General features: G+C 42.9%; 14 protein-coding genes across 14 annotated transcripts; 8 read left to right on the plus strand and 6 right to left on the minus strand.

Moving 5' to 3' along the window:
• Positions 1 to 41: 41 nt before the first annotated feature.
• Positions 42 to 200, minus strand: MCO6 (Mco6p; the record flags this gene model as incomplete). The annotated part of the gene is made up of 1 exon (XM_037290563.1): positions 42 to 200. One exon carries the CDS (start codon positions 198 to 200, stop codon positions 42 to 44), a length of 159 nt encoding a protein of 52 aa, XP_037146458.1.
• Positions 201 to 658: 458 nt separating this feature from the next.
• On the minus strand, positions 659 to 2425 carry SPT10 (Spt10p; the record flags this gene model as incomplete). The annotated part of the gene is made up of 1 exon (XM_037290564.1): positions 659 to 2425. The coding sequence occupies one exon, from the start codon at positions 2423 to 2425 to the stop codon at positions 659 to 661; it is 1767 nt and encodes a 588-aa protein (XP_037146459.1).
• A 240-nt stretch (positions 2426 to 2665) lies between these two features.
• NIT2 (putative hydrolase) lies at positions 2666 to 3583 on the plus strand (the record flags this gene model as incomplete). The annotated part of the gene is made up of 1 exon (XM_037290565.1): positions 2666 to 3583. The coding sequence occupies one exon, from the start codon at positions 2666 to 2668 to the stop codon at positions 3581 to 3583; it is 918 nt and encodes a 305-aa protein (XP_037146460.1).
• A 29-nt stretch (positions 3584 to 3612) lies between these two features.
• On the minus strand, positions 3613 to 4758 carry GCD14 (tRNA 1-methyladenosine methyltransferase subunit GCD14; the record flags this gene model as incomplete). The annotated part of the gene is made up of 1 exon (XM_037290566.1): positions 3613 to 4758. The coding sequence occupies one exon, from the start codon at positions 4756 to 4758 to the stop codon at positions 3613 to 3615; it is 1146 nt and encodes a 381-aa protein (XP_037146461.1).
• Positions 4759 to 4947: 189 nt separating this feature from the next.
• Positions 4948 to 5490, minus strand: LSM1 (Lsm1p; the record flags this gene model as incomplete). Its single annotated transcript, XM_037290567.1, has 1 exon — positions 4948 to 5490. The coding sequence occupies one exon, from the start codon at positions 5488 to 5490 to the stop codon at positions 4948 to 4950; it is 543 nt and encodes a 180-aa protein (XP_037146462.1).
• Positions 5491 to 5742: 252 nt separating this feature from the next.
• Positions 5743 to 6165, plus strand: FMP46 (putative redox protein; the record flags this gene model as incomplete). Its single annotated transcript, XM_037290568.1, has 1 exon — positions 5743 to 6165. The coding sequence occupies one exon, from the start codon at positions 5743 to 5745 to the stop codon at positions 6163 to 6165; it is 423 nt and encodes a 140-aa protein (XP_037146463.1).
• Positions 6166 to 6291: 126 nt separating this feature from the next.
• MTC1 (DUF5427 domain-containing protein MTC1) lies at positions 6292 to 7725 on the minus strand (the record flags this gene model as incomplete). Its single annotated transcript, XM_037290569.1, has 1 exon — positions 6292 to 7725. One exon carries the CDS (start codon positions 7723 to 7725, stop codon positions 6292 to 6294), a length of 1434 nt encoding a protein of 477 aa, XP_037146464.1.
• A 676-nt stretch (positions 7726 to 8401) lies between these two features.
• Positions 8402 to 8902, plus strand: ALB1 (Alb1p; the record flags this gene model as incomplete). The annotated part of the gene is made up of 1 exon (XM_037290570.1): positions 8402 to 8902. One exon carries the CDS (start codon positions 8402 to 8404, stop codon positions 8900 to 8902), a length of 501 nt encoding a protein of 166 aa, XP_037146465.1.
• An 80-nt stretch (positions 8903 to 8982) lies between these two features.
• RPE1 (ribulose-phosphate 3-epimerase RPE1) lies at positions 8983 to 9699 on the minus strand (the record flags this gene model as incomplete). The annotated part of the gene is made up of 1 exon (XM_037290571.1): positions 8983 to 9699. The coding sequence occupies one exon, from the start codon at positions 9697 to 9699 to the stop codon at positions 8983 to 8985; it is 717 nt and encodes a 238-aa protein (XP_037146466.1).
• Positions 9700 to 10399: 700 nt separating this feature from the next.
• On the plus strand, positions 10400 to 11740 carry NAP1 (histone chaperone NAP1; the record flags this gene model as incomplete). The annotated part of the gene is made up of 1 exon (XM_037290572.1): positions 10400 to 11740. One exon carries the CDS (start codon positions 10400 to 10402, stop codon positions 11738 to 11740), a length of 1341 nt encoding a protein of 446 aa, XP_037146467.1.
• A 200-nt stretch (positions 11741 to 11940) lies between these two features.
• Positions 11941 to 12396, plus strand: HG535_0H00680 (uncharacterized protein; the record flags this gene model as incomplete). Its single annotated transcript, XM_037290573.1, has 1 exon — positions 11941 to 12396. The coding sequence occupies one exon, from the start codon at positions 11941 to 11943 to the stop codon at positions 12394 to 12396; it is 456 nt and encodes a 151-aa protein (XP_037146468.1).
• Positions 12397 to 12431: 35 nt separating this feature from the next.
• Positions 12432 to 13430, plus strand: PLN1 (Pln1p; the record flags this gene model as incomplete). The annotated part of the gene is made up of 1 exon (XM_037290574.1): positions 12432 to 13430. One exon carries the CDS (start codon positions 12432 to 12434, stop codon positions 13428 to 13430), a length of 999 nt encoding a protein of 332 aa, XP_037146469.1.
• A 398-nt stretch (positions 13431 to 13828) lies between these two features.
• HG535_0H00700 (uncharacterized protein) lies at positions 13829 to 14547 on the plus strand (the record flags this gene model as incomplete). Its single annotated transcript, XM_037290575.1, has 2 exons — positions 13829 to 13853; positions 13928 to 14547. The coding sequence occupies 2 exons, from the start codon at positions 13829 to 13831 to the stop codon at positions 14545 to 14547; spliced, it is 645 nt and encodes a 214-aa protein (XP_037146470.1).
• Positions 14548 to 14806: 259 nt separating this feature from the next.
• Positions 14807 to 15733, plus strand: PHO86 (Pho86p; the record flags this gene model as incomplete). Its single annotated transcript, XM_037290576.1, has 1 exon — positions 14807 to 15733. The coding sequence occupies one exon, from the start codon at positions 14807 to 14809 to the stop codon at positions 15731 to 15733; it is 927 nt and encodes a 308-aa protein (XP_037146471.1).
• Position 15734: the final 1 nt, after the last annotated feature.

The following is a 15734-nucleotide window of genomic DNA, read 5'->3' on the forward strand; positions in this document are numbered from 1 at the left end:
ATAACAGCTTCCAGAGGCTAGGAAAGTGACACAGTTTATACTCAGTGCAAGTACTTGGACTGCGAGATGAAGGAAAGAACTGTACAACTGGCCAGGTAGCCCAGCAGCTGGAAAAACGCCCGTCGCGATAGCTTTATCTGCTGCGAGGTGCTATGAGACTTGGTGAAGATGTCTCTTATTTGCTTGAAGAAGAAGATCATTGGTATAGTTCTGCCCTCCCACTGGTCTGAGTTTATATTTCTCCCTCTTTCTCTGAATATCTAACCCAAGCTGTTCTCTTTTATACTTCGCTTGCGCGCCTCGCGAAAAACTCAGGGATCCGGTTTACGGCAAGATGCAGAAGCCAGATTTTGAGAATCAAGTTTGATATCTCTGACAGCGAATCCATATTTGAAGTTAGGACACTTTCGTGACGTGCTAGCCAAAGTGCTGGTGTGGCAGCCCAGTTCTGCTGATTATATGGGCATCGCTTTTGTAGAGCACTAGAAATATGCTCAAAAGGCCAGTGGCTAGGGAGACAATTACCTTTACTTGTTCAAGAAGATGCAGCCGCTGAAACTGAAGGGGGAATGGCGACTTCTGGCGCTGAAGTTGTTTGTATGTATCTTAGATTCTTTGTTACACCTTATACAGGCCCTCGCAGCATGTTTTCTCCTGTTTAGTAGTATGCATGTTTACGGTGATCTTGGTAATTTTCATCGCCATTGATGTTGTCCTCATTGGAACTTATGTGATGGCGAGGCGGAGAAGACGTGCTACCCTTTTGATGAATTATTGGGTCTATGTCGTTATCGTCTTGCAAATTCAACATGACGTCTTCCAGACTCTGATCCGGCCTGTCCATCACGGGTACAGTTCCCGGTGTGCTGCTAGAGGGCGTGCCGGTGTCAGTGGATACTTCTAGATACTTGCGTTTCTTTCTTGTATGCTCTTCTTCCATGAAATGATCAAACGCATTCATGGTTTGGTGACTACTGAGCATTGGCTGAACTAGTGAATCGTGGCTCATCTTTGGTATAGCCCTTGAAGCTATCTGATTGGTGTTGAGATCTGCTGGTGTGGAATTTTCATTCTCATTTCCATTCATATTGACATTTCGGGTGGAATTTTCGTCTTCTTGCAAGGAATTTACGACCACTGCAGCCATTCTGGAAAGCTGAGCGGAGTGATCGATCTCATCCATGTTCATATTGTTGTTCGGTATCATGTGAGCTTGCTGTGCAGCTTTATTTCCCACGACAACCACACCAACGCCGTCCTGATGCCTCATCTTGCATTTTCGGCACTCCGAAATAATTTCGGTAACCGTTTGCTTGATGCCCTTCCAATGATATCGCTCGGCGATTTTACTTGTTAGCTTGTTGATACCTTGGTGATCCACAAGATGCATTTCTAATGATATTTCTCTCTGTTTGTTGGGATCGGTGATAATCTCTTTTCCTTTGATCAGCAATTTACCATCTACTAATGAATGTGATTTCGCCGTAACACGTAATCTTGCTTTTTCGTTTCTATCACAATTAGCAGGATACTTACCTGTTCCCATATAATATTTCAGCCTTTCGTATCTCGCTATTTCTTCAGACTTGTTTGGATCTCTTAATAGATCCATACTTCTCGTAATATGGGTGAATTCCTTACCATACATGAATGAATCTACCGGAACATCGAAGCCTTTTAGGATTCCAGACTCTGGTAATTTGCCTATTTGTCTGAAGTTAAGTCCTTCTAAAATCCGCCGTATGCCTACATTGGTACCATAAATCAATGGGAAATAGCATGATGTGAACCCTAGTCTTTGCGACCACTCAATGAAAGTTTCCACTAAAGTTCTGCCAATCCTCTTACCTCGAATACCGGCGTTTACCAGGAAAGATCCTGTCACAACGTGAGACGATCTACCAGGATACGCCGGTTGCAAAGAGAACAGTCCCAAACATTGTTTCTCCCACTGTATATTCAAGTTGAGATTTCGACGTTCCTTACGTTTCTTGTATTGCGACGTGTGTCTCATCGTTTCGATATCAGTACCGTAGTTGTTCTCCAGGTTGGAAAGATCATTGAGTATACTGTAGTCCAGCTCCGGAATCTCACCTAAAACCATTACACATATATGTCCATCTTTGTGAAACCAAACATCCTTGAACTGGTCTAACGTCAGCGTTTCATAATAGGGGAAGCTGTCGCCTTTTTCGATTTCCATATTAAACTCATCCAGCAGGAAGGCCAGCAGTCCGACTGGCAACAATTCTGCATTTGCAGGTATCGGATACATTGTTGATATCGTTTCTCCATCCTTCAACAAGATTGTGTGCGGTTGCAAAGGTGTAAGGAACTGATCTTGCGACTGTCCTTTCTCAGTTACTCCAATATGACTTTCTCGATGGTTATCATCTCTCAAAACAGATAAAGATTGTTGAAACATTCACTGTGCTAACTGTATAATCCATGAGGCCCAGATTTATGCCGGCCAACTTATGTTCCTGAGTCTTCATGGTGCTATGCCATCACGTCAAGATTTTTTTTTGTTCTGCGCGAGATGGTATAAAACTGTTATCACACGTCAAGTCAGAGGGTCGCGCTTAAGCAACTTTGACGACAAGCATCGATTTCATCTTTTTTGCTCGAGTTCGTCCTATCAAAATTTAATCCTATCTCTGTTTCCATGACGAGCAAGGCACTATCTAGAATTGCCATCGGTCAGTTCTGCTCGTCATCGGACCCATCAAGAAACTTGATATTAGTCACAGAGCTTATATCTAAAGCCATCGATAAGGGTGTCCGTCTTATTTTTTTCCCAGAGGCATCTGACTATATATCTAGGGATGCACCTCATTCAAGGAAGTTAGCACAGGAAACTCCTCGATTTGTGAGAGACCTACAAGAGAATATCAAGTCACTCTCTGAAAGATCCACAAAGAAAATTGATGTGGCCATTGGTGTGCATATGCCACCAAGTTCTGCTGAAATCGCAAAAGGTGAAAATCGCGTAAAAAACATTTTATACTATATAGATCACCATGGCGAGATTGTTGAGTCCTATCAAAAACTCCACTTGTTTGATGTCGATGTACCAAATGGGCCTATTATAAAAGAATCTGATTCTGTTCAGCCAGGATCTAAGATACCACTGGTTGTGGATTCACCGGTGGGAAAATTGGGTTTGGGGATCTGCTACGACATGAGATTCCCCGAGCTATCCATGGTGTTGAGGTCACGGGGAGCGCAGGTCTTATGTTTTCCAAGTGCCTTCACTATGAGAACTGGAAAGGCTCATTGGGAATTATTAGGTAGAGCAAGAGCAATCGACACGCAATGTTTTGTCGTCATGCCTGCACAGTCTGGAAAGCACGATGTGTATGCGGATGGCAATGATTCTGAAGTCAAAAGCGCGGTTGAAAGAGTATCTTGGGGAAATTCGATGATCATAAATCCATGGCGGGACATAATTGCGCATTCAAACACAAATCAGGGCCTGAGTGATCCCCAGCTAATCATAGGCGACTTGGATTTCAGCTTGTTGGACACGGTGAGAGCTAATATGCCACTATGGGAGCAACGTAGAAATGACCTGTTTAAATGATTATAAACTGCGCTAATTATACACTTTACTCATTTCTTTTCAAGTTCTTCAAGCAGCGTCTTTACAGTTCGTTCATTTCTATCTTTATTAATAATTTTAGATGCAAATGTCAAATAGGAAGTGTGCGATTTTACCTCAGACTCAACTTTTGTAACCTCTTTCCACTTGTAATTTATGTCCCCTTCCTTGACACGAGATCCTTTTCCAAAGGGATTGAACCGTGTCTTTTCAGTTTGTGGTCTTTTTTCATCAGTTGCCTTGGTCTCGTCATCATTTAATACACTATCGCATAACCTTTTGCGCCTCTCCATACCGTCACTTTTACGTTTCTTAACATCTCTTAGCCTCTCAATAGCATCATCCAACGTCCTTATCATTTGTCTGCGACTTTCATACTGTTTTCCTTGAATTCCAACCATTTGAATCTCTGTCCATCCCTCTTTCTCCATAGCCTCAATGGTTTTATCGACTTGTTCGATGCATGGTGAAAAGCAGCATAGGGACACCTTTTCGTCCTTACTTATTACACCTTCCAAATGGGGAATGGCATCCCATGGAGCAGGCAGGTCTAAGAAAATTGCATTAGCATTGATACTCAGTTGTTCTTCAATTTCACCGAACTTATGTGAGGTAATGTCATCAGGTCTGATGGCGAACCCGTTGGCACATACATCTCTTTGAGTCAAGGTTACAGTCTTATCACGATTTATTAAGCCATGATGTTCAAATTCTTTGAGCGCTTGCTGATATCTAACTTCATGAAACTCATAGCTAAACAAATGCGAAACAGACCTGGCAAAAGCATGTGAAAAAGAGCCCGATCCAGTACCAGCCTCAATGACTCTTGTTGTGGGACCACAATTCATTCTTTGCATAATATAAGAGGAATCTGGCGTGTATACGATTTGTGTTCTATGCGGTAATGATGTCGTCCACAGTTCTGGCGTTGGTTGTAAAACATGAATGAAAGCAAACTTATTGGATCCTTTGGTCCTAATCGCAATCTGAGAGCCATAAGGTTTTCCAATCATTTGTGTGTGTGGAAATGAGCCATATCTCGTGTTAAAAGTCTCCTTCGCATCTATCGTTATAGGCTTAATGTTGTCCCTGGAAATCCAAACTAGAGCCAAATCACCTTCCTCTATCAGATCTTTATACTCAGAAAAATACGACATAGCTGGGGACCGAAACCTACCGTCCTCGATTTAGCACTATTGTTCTATTATCGACTTCAATGAGCTCATCGCTTCAGCTTGTCATAATTTTTCACTTTTTCATATTGAATATATGATATGATCTATTGACGCTCGTTCATTATGATGCTGGTAAGATGTTATAAACAAAAGATCATATATAGAAGGCTATTAATACATATCGGATTTGTGAAATTCGTAAAGTTGACCGTAGCGTGCTAGTTGCTTACCCTTTTCTACTTCTAATTTATATCTTATGTTGTCGTTTTGCTTTTTCATTTTGGCGGCTTTGGAAAATGGTATGCGCTCCATCGACGCCAAGGGTTTGTCTTCTTTGTCTATATCTACTTCTCCAAGCATCACCACATTCTCACCACGTACCATAAAGAGACCACGGTTTTCTTCCGCGTATTGATTCGACTCGGTAAAGTATATTCTCTCCACACTATGTTCCAATATCAGGTTAGCATATTGGTCAAACGTCCTTAGTACACCAAACAACATTTTGCCATCCCTCAAAAGAACAAATATTTTGCGATCCACAGAACCCACTATCGCAGCAGTGGTTGTGAAGTTATATTGATCCAAATACAGGTCTGCTTCTCCTGCAGTAATTTTCTTCGAGCTTTGTTGCGACTGCGGCTGAGATTGAGGCTGAACCGGTTGTTGCACTGCCGGCACTTGACCCTCTGACACGATGCTGTTTTCAGGCATCTCAAATTAAGGTTGTTTCACTGTTACAGGCAGGGCTGGAGTCACTGAATTTTCACTGCCAATTCTTTGTATTCATATCAATGCGTAATTTGTTAATCCTACAGAAAATTGAAAAAAAAAAACGCTTCAGCTGGGTAACTTCAAGACAATAATGTATAAAGACACCCTTAAGAAAGGGTATTATTGTGAGAGGATAGATGAAGAAACTTAATTGATCGATTGATTATTTAAGCATTCAAATTGTTTAGTGCCATGTCTATGTTTAGAACCTTGCAGCACAGTCCTAGAGTTATCTCCTTGTTTTCCAGCAGCCTGGAGAACAACCGTTCAACTGCTGCGATTCTTCAGCTGCTGAAAGGCAATGCGGATCGTAAACTTAATGTTCAGCTAGATAGCAAATTCCCTACGCTAGACCAGCTTAGATACATGAATGATATCAGCCCATCGCTATTACGGAAACAGATTCCGCAGCTGAACGAGCTGTTGACGAAGGACACAGGGGACCCAATATTTCAATCAGATCTCCATGAATGTATAAAGAAAGGTCTTTGGAGTGCCTCTACCCCCTTATGGGTAGATTGGGAAAAGAAGAGGATGGGCAACGATGTACAGAGTATCGAGAAGCTATTAAATGAGACGGCCTCAAAGGAAGCGACTTCGAAGGAACACAAATAAAGGGAGGGATTAAAATCAACACATTATCAAGTATAGATTAAAAGACATAAATATAGCACTACATATCTACCTTAACGAAAAACTCTATGGTTACGTCATTCCGATGTTATATATGTTCATGATACCTCAAAACCCCATTCTCTCAACGACGTAGTTTTGAGCGACAACACCAAATGATAGGTTGAGCCCATCTTCTACCCATTCCTTGACCCAGTCACTTGGATCTACTTCGCCTTCTTCTTCTTCTTCTTCTTCTTCTTCTTCCTCTTCGTCGGCTTGTGGAACTTCTTGTTTCTCATTAATTCTGGGACTTAAGGGGTTGTTCGTTTCAGTATTTGGGTTCTTACCGCCTAATTCGAAGGAGCTTTCCAACCAGCCAACCCATTTGATTGGGAATCCTTGTGATCTCGTAATAGTGACAATATCATTGGTAATGTCTTTCAAAATGATGGTGAAGCTAAAATTACCAGCTGATACAGAATCAGTGGTAACGATATCATCTTCCTCAGCTGATGTCTTCGCCGAGGGAATTGCAATTGGTAAAATGGAAATAAAGATGTCACTTATCCCTTCTTTCTTTTCGCCTTCATCTTGCATTTCACCCTCTGCTCTAGCTTCCTTTTGCTGTTTTGAGAATTCAGAACGTGCTTTGTCAAATAGCTTGATTGCGTTATCTAGATTAGCGAAGGCCAGTTTTTCTCCATCTGTTATCTTACCAGTGAAAATATTCAATCCTCTTTGGGAGCTTGATTTTGAGTTTGAAATTTCTGTATCTTCTCTTAGCTTATTTGGATGCCCCCATTGGTCAACAAATATTCTGATTCCACCTTGTACTTGTGAACTCAAGACTTGATCAAACTTTTCCTCCACGTTATATTGCAGAGAGCTGAAATTGACCAAATCATGAACCAAGTGAATTCGCAAAACTTCATCGGTTTCGCCTGCCACCATCTTTTGCAAATTCCTAGCTATTTCGGTGAGTTTCACAGTATTCAATTTGGAAGTTATATCTAACTGATCCTGGGCAAGCCGCTCCTTGATATGAGAGGCTTGCTCTGTAGTTTTATTCCATATGTTAGAAACGGCGGAAGAACCTGAAGAAGACCACCATTTGGAGAATGAAGTTATTGGATCATTAACAGGAGAGCCAATCTCAGACTCTTCGGCTTCTCCTGCCTTGGAACTCTGAACTTCCTCTTGTCCGGAATTCATGTCTGCTCTACCCCCCGTAGCTGCTTCAGCTTTTGTAGGTTCTGCAGCCCCTTCAGTTCTTATAACTTCCTCTTTAGCTAATTCACTTATACTTGGCCCAGGGGCTTGTTTCTGCTTATCTGTCGATTCAGATTTCTTTTTGTTCATGCTCAAATTGCTCTTCTCTAACTCGTCTAGAAAATCCAAGATATCTTCATCTTGCTTTTTGACATTATCTTTGGACTTGGATTTTTCTACACTTCCAGATCTTTCATCTTCCTGTCTGGGCTCTTTAACTGCTTTAGTTTGAGGCAGCGACTCTAAGAACTCGAACACGTCGTCAGTTTCTTTCGTCTTGTTGTCACTCATTTTTTATTTACCACGAAGAATGATAGGTGCCCGGGATAAGTAGAGACAAATTTTCCGCAGTACTGCAGATAGTACAATTGACAATCTTTCGAAGCGAATGAGCAGATACTCAATCGGTAGATTGTAGTCGGTCAGTTGCTTTACCTTTAAATTACTGCTGAAAACTAGATTGTTTTAACAACGACGCGCTTGATCTGGCCCAGCACAAAACCCTTAACCGATTTCCGAAATTTCAGCAGGGTAAAGAATGCACAAACCGAAATTTATTTTAGTGCCAGAGCAGTAGAGATTGTCTGACATTCTCTATGATGGTAGTTTGTTAAGAGTTTTATTGAGGGCCCATAACATTCTCTTCAGTCAAGATGCTCTCTGCATGGTTCTGCTCTTCTTTAGGTGCTCTCTTCCACATACTCATCCCTCAGATGAGCAATCTTGGCCGAGGCTGGTGAAAGTTGAAAACTCCCAAAGAATGAAATGCTTTCTCAAATGGGCTCGATGCTGCAGAATGGCTACTGTGAACCTTCACTGATTTTGTTACTTTCACTGCGGGTAGTTCGCCTGATCATTTCAATTATTTTTTTCTCTATTGGAGCACATAAAAAATTTTCGGCTCATCGCATCTCATCTAAATTGAACAGCAACAAGAAGGGAACCAAAGACGTTCATTACAGCTGCGATGCCTTCCAAAAACTCGATTAATAGACCTAAATTAACGGTGAATGTGAATCGTAAGAATCAGTCCTTAGCGAGAAAGCGTAATGCACGTGAAAAAGCCGGTCTTCTGAAACCTGCAAGGTCGAGTGAAAATTCGAAATCTGGTGAAGTTAAATCAGTTCCGTTAGACCTATACTTCCAGCAAAAGAATGATGATGGTACAAAGACAAGCAGTGGTCTCACAACGAGGACTTTGTCAAAAAAAAGAGCAAAGAAGATCGAAAGAAACATCAAGTATGCAGAGCAAAGAAAGCTTCTAACGGATGTTCAGGCAAATATGGAAAATGAAGATGGTATGGAAATTGATATCTTGTCCAAAGAAAAAAAAAGTAAAGACGTTAAGAAGAGCGCTCTAAAAAATTTGAAGGATGCCATTTGGAATATTCTAGATGACACTTCCAGCCCGGGTCTTGTTTTGGCAAATGGGCAAGGTACCACATTAGGTGGGCCCTTCTTCCCATAAGTGTATGAGCAATAAATAAAGTTGCTTGGTTTTTATATTTACCGTTTCTATCGATATATATATATATATATATTTGTACATTAGTCTAATAATCCTCTAGATTCTAAATTCTCAGCGACCTCCCTTTTCATGAATTGGATAACATCCTGAGGATCACTAGCACCGAACACACTTGTTCCGGCAACAATAACGTTTGCTCCTGCTTTGGCAGCATGAGGAATTGTCTCCTTACCTAGCCCACCGTCGACTTGGATATTTAAATGTGGGAACATTTCTCTTAGTTTAGCAACCTTTGGCATCATTTCGACCATAAATTTTTGTCCACCAAAACCTGGTTCCACTGTCATAACAAGAGCCATATCTAGATGTGGACCTAGTTCAAATAATACATCCACGGGCGTTCCTGGCTTGATCGCGCACGCAGCCTTCATCCTATGCTCCTTGATTAGTTTGACCAACGACAAAGGGTCCTCACTAGCCTCGTAATGGAACGTGAATTGATCTGCACCAGCTTTGGCAAAGTCGTCCACCCATTTTTCAGGTTCTTCAACCATCATATGACAATCAAAAAATGCTGTTGGTTTATGCTTAGTGTTGCTAGAATCACCAGCCCTTGGTACTGAACGACGCAGAGAGGTGACAATTGGCTGACCTAATGTAATGTTTGGCACAAAATGGCCGTCCATAACATCTATATGTAACCAGTCCGCACCGGCATTAATAACTCTGTGACATTCACAGCCAAGATTTGCAAAATCAGACGCTAGGATACTTGGAGCAATAATTGGTTTCACCATCTTTCTCAAAAGGCTTGCGAAGGTATACTACGATTCTTCTTTCCTTGGTTTGGCAGTATGCAATCTTAGCGAAATCTGTCGAAGCTGGTTGAAGATTAAAGATTTCTATACTGTTTTCGCCTGCCAGGAGTAACAAAAAGCTCAACAGCAGGGAAGTTTGAAGGTTACAATACCCGAGGAGTTCTCGCAACGGAACAAGTAGAGTTCCAGCAATTAGACACAAGGAATATGGCAGACTAAGGCGGAATAAGGATTAGATCCTTCTTTTAACGTGCTCAAGAAGTCATTTGATGTAACCCCACGTCGTACATGGTGATTTACACATCATTTACTGCAATTTTCGTCTTAAACCAAGACGATGTTTGAGTAAAACTAACCTGAGTTCTGCATCTTAGCTATGGAAGTTCGCTCTGATCTGCGTTTGATGGAGCAAGATATGTTTTCAAGTCTTCAGCTTGTTCTTATTCGGGCAGCCATTTAGTCAAATACTTCTCTTTTGCGATTTTTCCACACATGTTTTGCCTCCGCTTCTTCAACAAAAATTGCCGAGAATTTCAAAATTTGATTGACATTACAAACTTAAATATATATATATATATATTAGCTTACATATACACGTTTTTGGTTCCTCGTTGGTTTATCAATATCCCTATAAAAGTAAAACAGTCTCAGTCTATATTGTCTAGAGTCTTGAGCAATAATGTCAGAACCGATTAGAACGAAGCCAAAGTCTTCGATGAAAATTGACAATGCACCAACGCCTCATAATACACCAGCGAGTGTGCTAAACAATAGTTTTTTGAAAAATGGCAACCCAGTGGGCCACCAACCAGGCGGCAGAACATCAAATAGAGAGGGCACAATCCCACAAACTATCAGTGAAGAAGATATTCAAAGCGCGCTTGCCAACCAGCCTTTGCTTTTGCAGAGCATTCAAGACAAGCTTGGTTCACTGGTTGGCCAAGACAGCGGCTACGTCTCACAATTGCCCAAGTCCGTAAGGGAACGCATCTACGGTTTGAAGAAACTTCAAAATGACTTGTTCTCGATCGAGAAGGATTTTCAAATTGATATGTTTGAACTGGAACAAAAATACTTGACCAAATATGGACCCCTACATGAGCGTCGTTGCAGGATTGTCAAGGGTGAAGAGAACCCCACGCCGGAAGAAGTCGCCAAAGGTAGAGAGCTGGAGCTGGAAGAAGAGGGCGACGAAGACGAAGGAGAGGAAGAAAAAGAAGCTGACGAAAGCGGTGAAGATGACATAAAGGGCATTCCATCGTTCTGGCTCACCGCGCTAGAGAACCTTCCTGTTGTCTCGGAAACAATCACCGACCGCGATGCAGAAATTCTAGATTTCTTGATCGACGTCAGAGTTGAATACCTGACAAACGGCAAACCGGGATTCAAGCTACTCTTCGAATTCGATCCAGAGACACCCTACTTGAAGGAAAAGCTTCTTGTAAAGACATACCACTACCAGAGTGAACTGGGCTATTCCGGAGACTTCATCTACGACCATGCAGACGGACAGAAGATCACATGGTCCGACAAAGAATCGAACCCCACGATCTCGGTGGAAATGCGCAAGCAGCGGAATAAGGTCACAAAACAAGTCAGAACGATCGAGAAGGTAACGCCAGTAGACTCCTTCTTCAACTTTTTCGATCCTCCAACGGTCCCCAGCACAAAGGACAACGCCGCGACTGACAACGGCGAAGGCGAAAGCGAAGACCAAGACGGGCAGGACGAAGAGGAGCTCGCGGACCTCGAGGCCCGTCTAGCGCTGGACTACTCCATCGGCGAGCAGATCAAGGACAAGCTGGTCCCGAGAGCCATCGACTGGTTCACAGGTGCCGCGCTGGAGTACGAGTTCGACAACGAGGCCGCAGAAACCGAGCTCGAAGATGATTATCAGGACGGAGAAGACGACGACGAAGACGACGACGACGACGACGACGACGAAGATCAAGACGGAAACGAAGAGCCCGACGATTTTGCCGCCGCCAAGGAGCAGCCACCCGACTGCAAGCAGTCCTGATCCGGGTCCCGCGCCCGCGGCCACACGCCGTTTGTACCATTTTTATCGCAGCAAGTCATATATAGTTCTATACTCTACAAAACGTTTTTTGCCGACATGCAGCCTGTCCTTGGATACGCCCGTGTTCTGGGTACCAGAGATGCACATGAACGTACGTGAGCGCTTGATCATGAACACCCGACCACGACCACATCCGGTCAATGCCTCTTGTGCCTGCCGTGTTTCATTGTTCCGTCGTCTCTGATTACCCGGAACTCTCGAATCAGCACGATTTTCACAAGCACCGAGCTCAGGCCATCGCCTCACAAAACCTGCTTCCCCTTTGGGACATTTGGTGCGAAACTTCCGCACACCGCCCCAAATTGTCTAAAAACACCATAAACCCGAAATGGCGCCATCTTTCGAAGCGCAAAAGCGGCGGTTACCCGGCGCTTGATCGCTTAAGGGGGCAGTCTGGTTGCGCGAAGGGACCTCAGTCCCATTCTGATGCTATTTCTGGTTCTATTTCTGGTTCTGGTTCAGGATATATAAAAGAAAGGGTGAGATGGGCTCATGTCGTTTCTCCGAGTTGGAATTTGTTGCTGTTCGACTCGTGCAACATACATAAGGTCTACAAGTGTAGGTGTCAGTGTCTGTTGTTCTTTATAGAGTGTTGAGATACAGTAGAAGACACGCGTAGAGTGAAATAGAGATGCCCGCAACTAACGTTAAGGTGGTGGTCAACAAGGATACCACGGACAAGTTTGCCCGGAAATCGCCGACTTTGAACCACATATACAAGTACCCGGCGGTGGCCACGACGCTGGACCGGCTGGTGTCGCTGCCAATCGTGTCGCAGATGCTGTCTCTGTTGGTGCTATCGGCTTTAAAGACGAAGGAGGTGGTTGTTGATTCGGCCCATACACCACGGGCTGTGAAGGTGGGCTACAATGCGGTCGGCCATGGGGTGCTGAAGATCGACGAGGTTATCAATCTGTTGGTGTTCCGAGAGGGCATCGATGCGTTTGTGAGGTGCTTGCACACGCACTCGGACAAGTTGGGGATCTGGGTATTGTATTTCTGCATCGACTACATCGCCAATGTTTCGAACATGCTGTTGACGCAGCTGGTTGTGAAGCCGTTGCAGCTGAGCCTCAAGGAGAAGACGCTGAAGGAGGTGGTTGAGGAGAGCACCAAGAGCGACGAGGGGGCAGATGATTCGCTGACACATGTGTCCGAGTTGACTTCTACGACCAAGAGGATCTCGAAGGACATACAGGAGAAGATTCAATCGGGATACATTGAACCCACGGCTGAGTTTGCCAAGTCCAAGTACGACTCTCTGGTGAAGCCAACGACCGAGAAGCTGCAGTCTGAGTATGTGGGTCCCACGACGGACTTCGCCAAACAGAAGTACGATTCGTATGTCAAGCCAACCGCAGATAGATTGCAGGCCGAGTATATTGAGCCAACAAAGGCCCAATTGGATACCTCCTACAAGACGGTTTCTGCGACTTTCGAAAACAACTTGAGCAAATCCGAGAGCGTGCCCCGTGCCATACTATCCACAGGTAGAGACCTAAAAAACCTAACTTTGGAAAACTTGAAGGCAAATAAGTCAGAATTGGATAAGGATGTCAAAGCTGCAACTGAGTCTGCTAAAAAAGCAGCAAATGAAAAACTAGCTGACTTGAAAAACGAAGCTAATTAACTAAGAAAAAAAAAAGCAGCCCGCAATCTGTCATTGAGGCTACTTTTGATAGCTATTATTCTTTTCTCCCTGGGGCTTCTTCTGACTCGATCGATTTTCTAACACGCACAAACAATCACGCAGATGTATACATACATATGTATATATGTGTATTTATATAAGTATATTTACTCAAGGATTCAGGTTTCTGTTTACATCTGTTCTCTTCCCAGCGTATTGCAGCAACTCCGACGTCCATGAACCTTTTTGTTCTTTCTGTTCTGGTAAAACATTCTTGTGTTTCGCGTGAACAGAGATCATCTCATTATATAAAAAATGGACTTAAAACACCTTTTCAGAGGGTTGTAAAACTTCAAGACTTCTGTGCTCCAGACACTGGCTTATAGAAGGTCCACTGAATGTCAAACAGTCACAGTTTTCAAGGTATGCAATGGTAACATAATGAATTGCTGCGTGTTTTCTTTTCCGAGTTACTAACAGAGTTGTGTTTGTACAAGGGCGCACACGGAAATTATCTGGATGGGTCAAAAGGATCATTCAACCTGCAAGAGAGCCAAATAATGCCAATACTGTTGTGTCCGAGAAACATTTCAAGAATGATTTAGAGGCCAATAAAGCAGGTTTAGTGGAGGCAACCAAGAGGGTGTCTGATAATGACATTTCCGCTGTTAATAAAGAAACACCGAAAGGCAAAGTATTATGGGATGAAACACCTAAGAGGTTCAAACAACGCGATGTTGAGCGTGAAAGGGATGATATGGAAACTGTAGATAACGTTAGCATAACGCCTTTGTTTTCTCTTTGCTCTTCATCAGTCAAATCTTCAACATTTTCAGATGCGCATTCCCTACAATCAACAAGAGCTACAGTGCTCTCCGGGAGAACAATGGACACAAATTCAAGTACCATGGCGATACCTCCAGCAAGCATTCTTGACAGGGGCCGCGTTTCTTCCGGAGCTACTACGATTCCTTCTTCGTCATCTACAAGTGCGCCCACATCGATTCACATTCCAGGTTCGAGTAGTCATCGGTCCCGTCCAAACAGCTTACGACCTAATTACATGCAAAGAGATGCTAGCAGTCCTACTATAGACTCGGTGTCGACCATCAAATAGGGTACTAGCATGCATTCTACCCAGCACATTAGCTATTCTGAATAACTTTGACCATCGGTCGGTATCACGTGGATCGCATACACGTGGACTTCGCTAAATTTCGTCCTGTATGCCGTCCTGGGTTCCGCCTGTTGGGAAGGAAACTCAAGGCATGATAAAATAAAGGTTTGCACAAATTTTACACCTCTTTGCCTCAGCCACCAGTAGAAGATGGTTTGTTTCATTGTGATTGCTCGGATTATTGTTGCAATACACTACAATGAGTAAGCTTTCAAAAAATATGTCAAAGGGTAAAGACAACTTGACGCAAGTTGATGCATCGTTGGATCAACCTCTCGATGTCGATGCTCCACCCACAATTTACGGTACTAAAGTGAAACCAGAGCTGTGTTCTGCAGCAATGAACCTGGCCATGGACTCCGTGAAGCAGCAGCAATCACTTTCGAACAAGTTTATGATCAAACACCCTTTTACTGGATTCATTCTTTTGATTGCAACAGTCATCTATCTGGCTCCAAGAATCATATTACCAAGAAACATTAAATCAGGGTCCATTACGGGCTTTCTGTACCAGCTGGTTCATTTTAATGTGTATAATTTTGGTACTGCGTTGGCAATAGTTTCGCTTACAGGCATGTGTCTTTTCACCGTATATTCCAGAATCTCTGAGTTCTTTTTTAAAACAAAGCTATCTGAGATCACTGATAATAGTGGTGAGAAAATCTTTGGTGTTGATTTACGCAAACTAGCAACAAAAGACAAAAAAGCACTCTCCTCCAAACAAAATGATAATACCTACATCATTATCTATAGAGAAGCACCTATCGCATTGATATCTATAAAAGAAAACGACACGCTATCTTCGAAGGAGGCTTTAGTGGTGAGTATCTCGACTGTCGGGTGTCGTAAGGTTTATATCAAAAGTGGTATCATGGAGGATTTACTTGATTGGGCAATGTTGCGTACAAAGACAATAAACAAAGAGGGTAATTATGGGCAATCAATGAAACTACTGATTTCTGTGTACTCCTTTGAGACTGATTTGAAACATATTTTAAAGCGGAAGGGATTTACTTTGGTTCAAAGCACCAAAAGTGTTGAAAGTAGATTATTAGGTGGTTTGTTTGGCGCTAGAAAAGAACTGTGGGGGATTCAATTTCATTTTGAACCAGCCAAGCAAGAATAAA

This window comes from Zygotorulaspora mrakii, chromosome 8, assembly GCF_013402915.1.
Source record: "Zygotorulaspora mrakii chromosome 8, complete sequence".
NCBI lineage: Eukaryota > Fungi > Ascomycota > Saccharomycetes > Saccharomycetales > Saccharomycetaceae > Zygotorulaspora > Zygotorulaspora mrakii.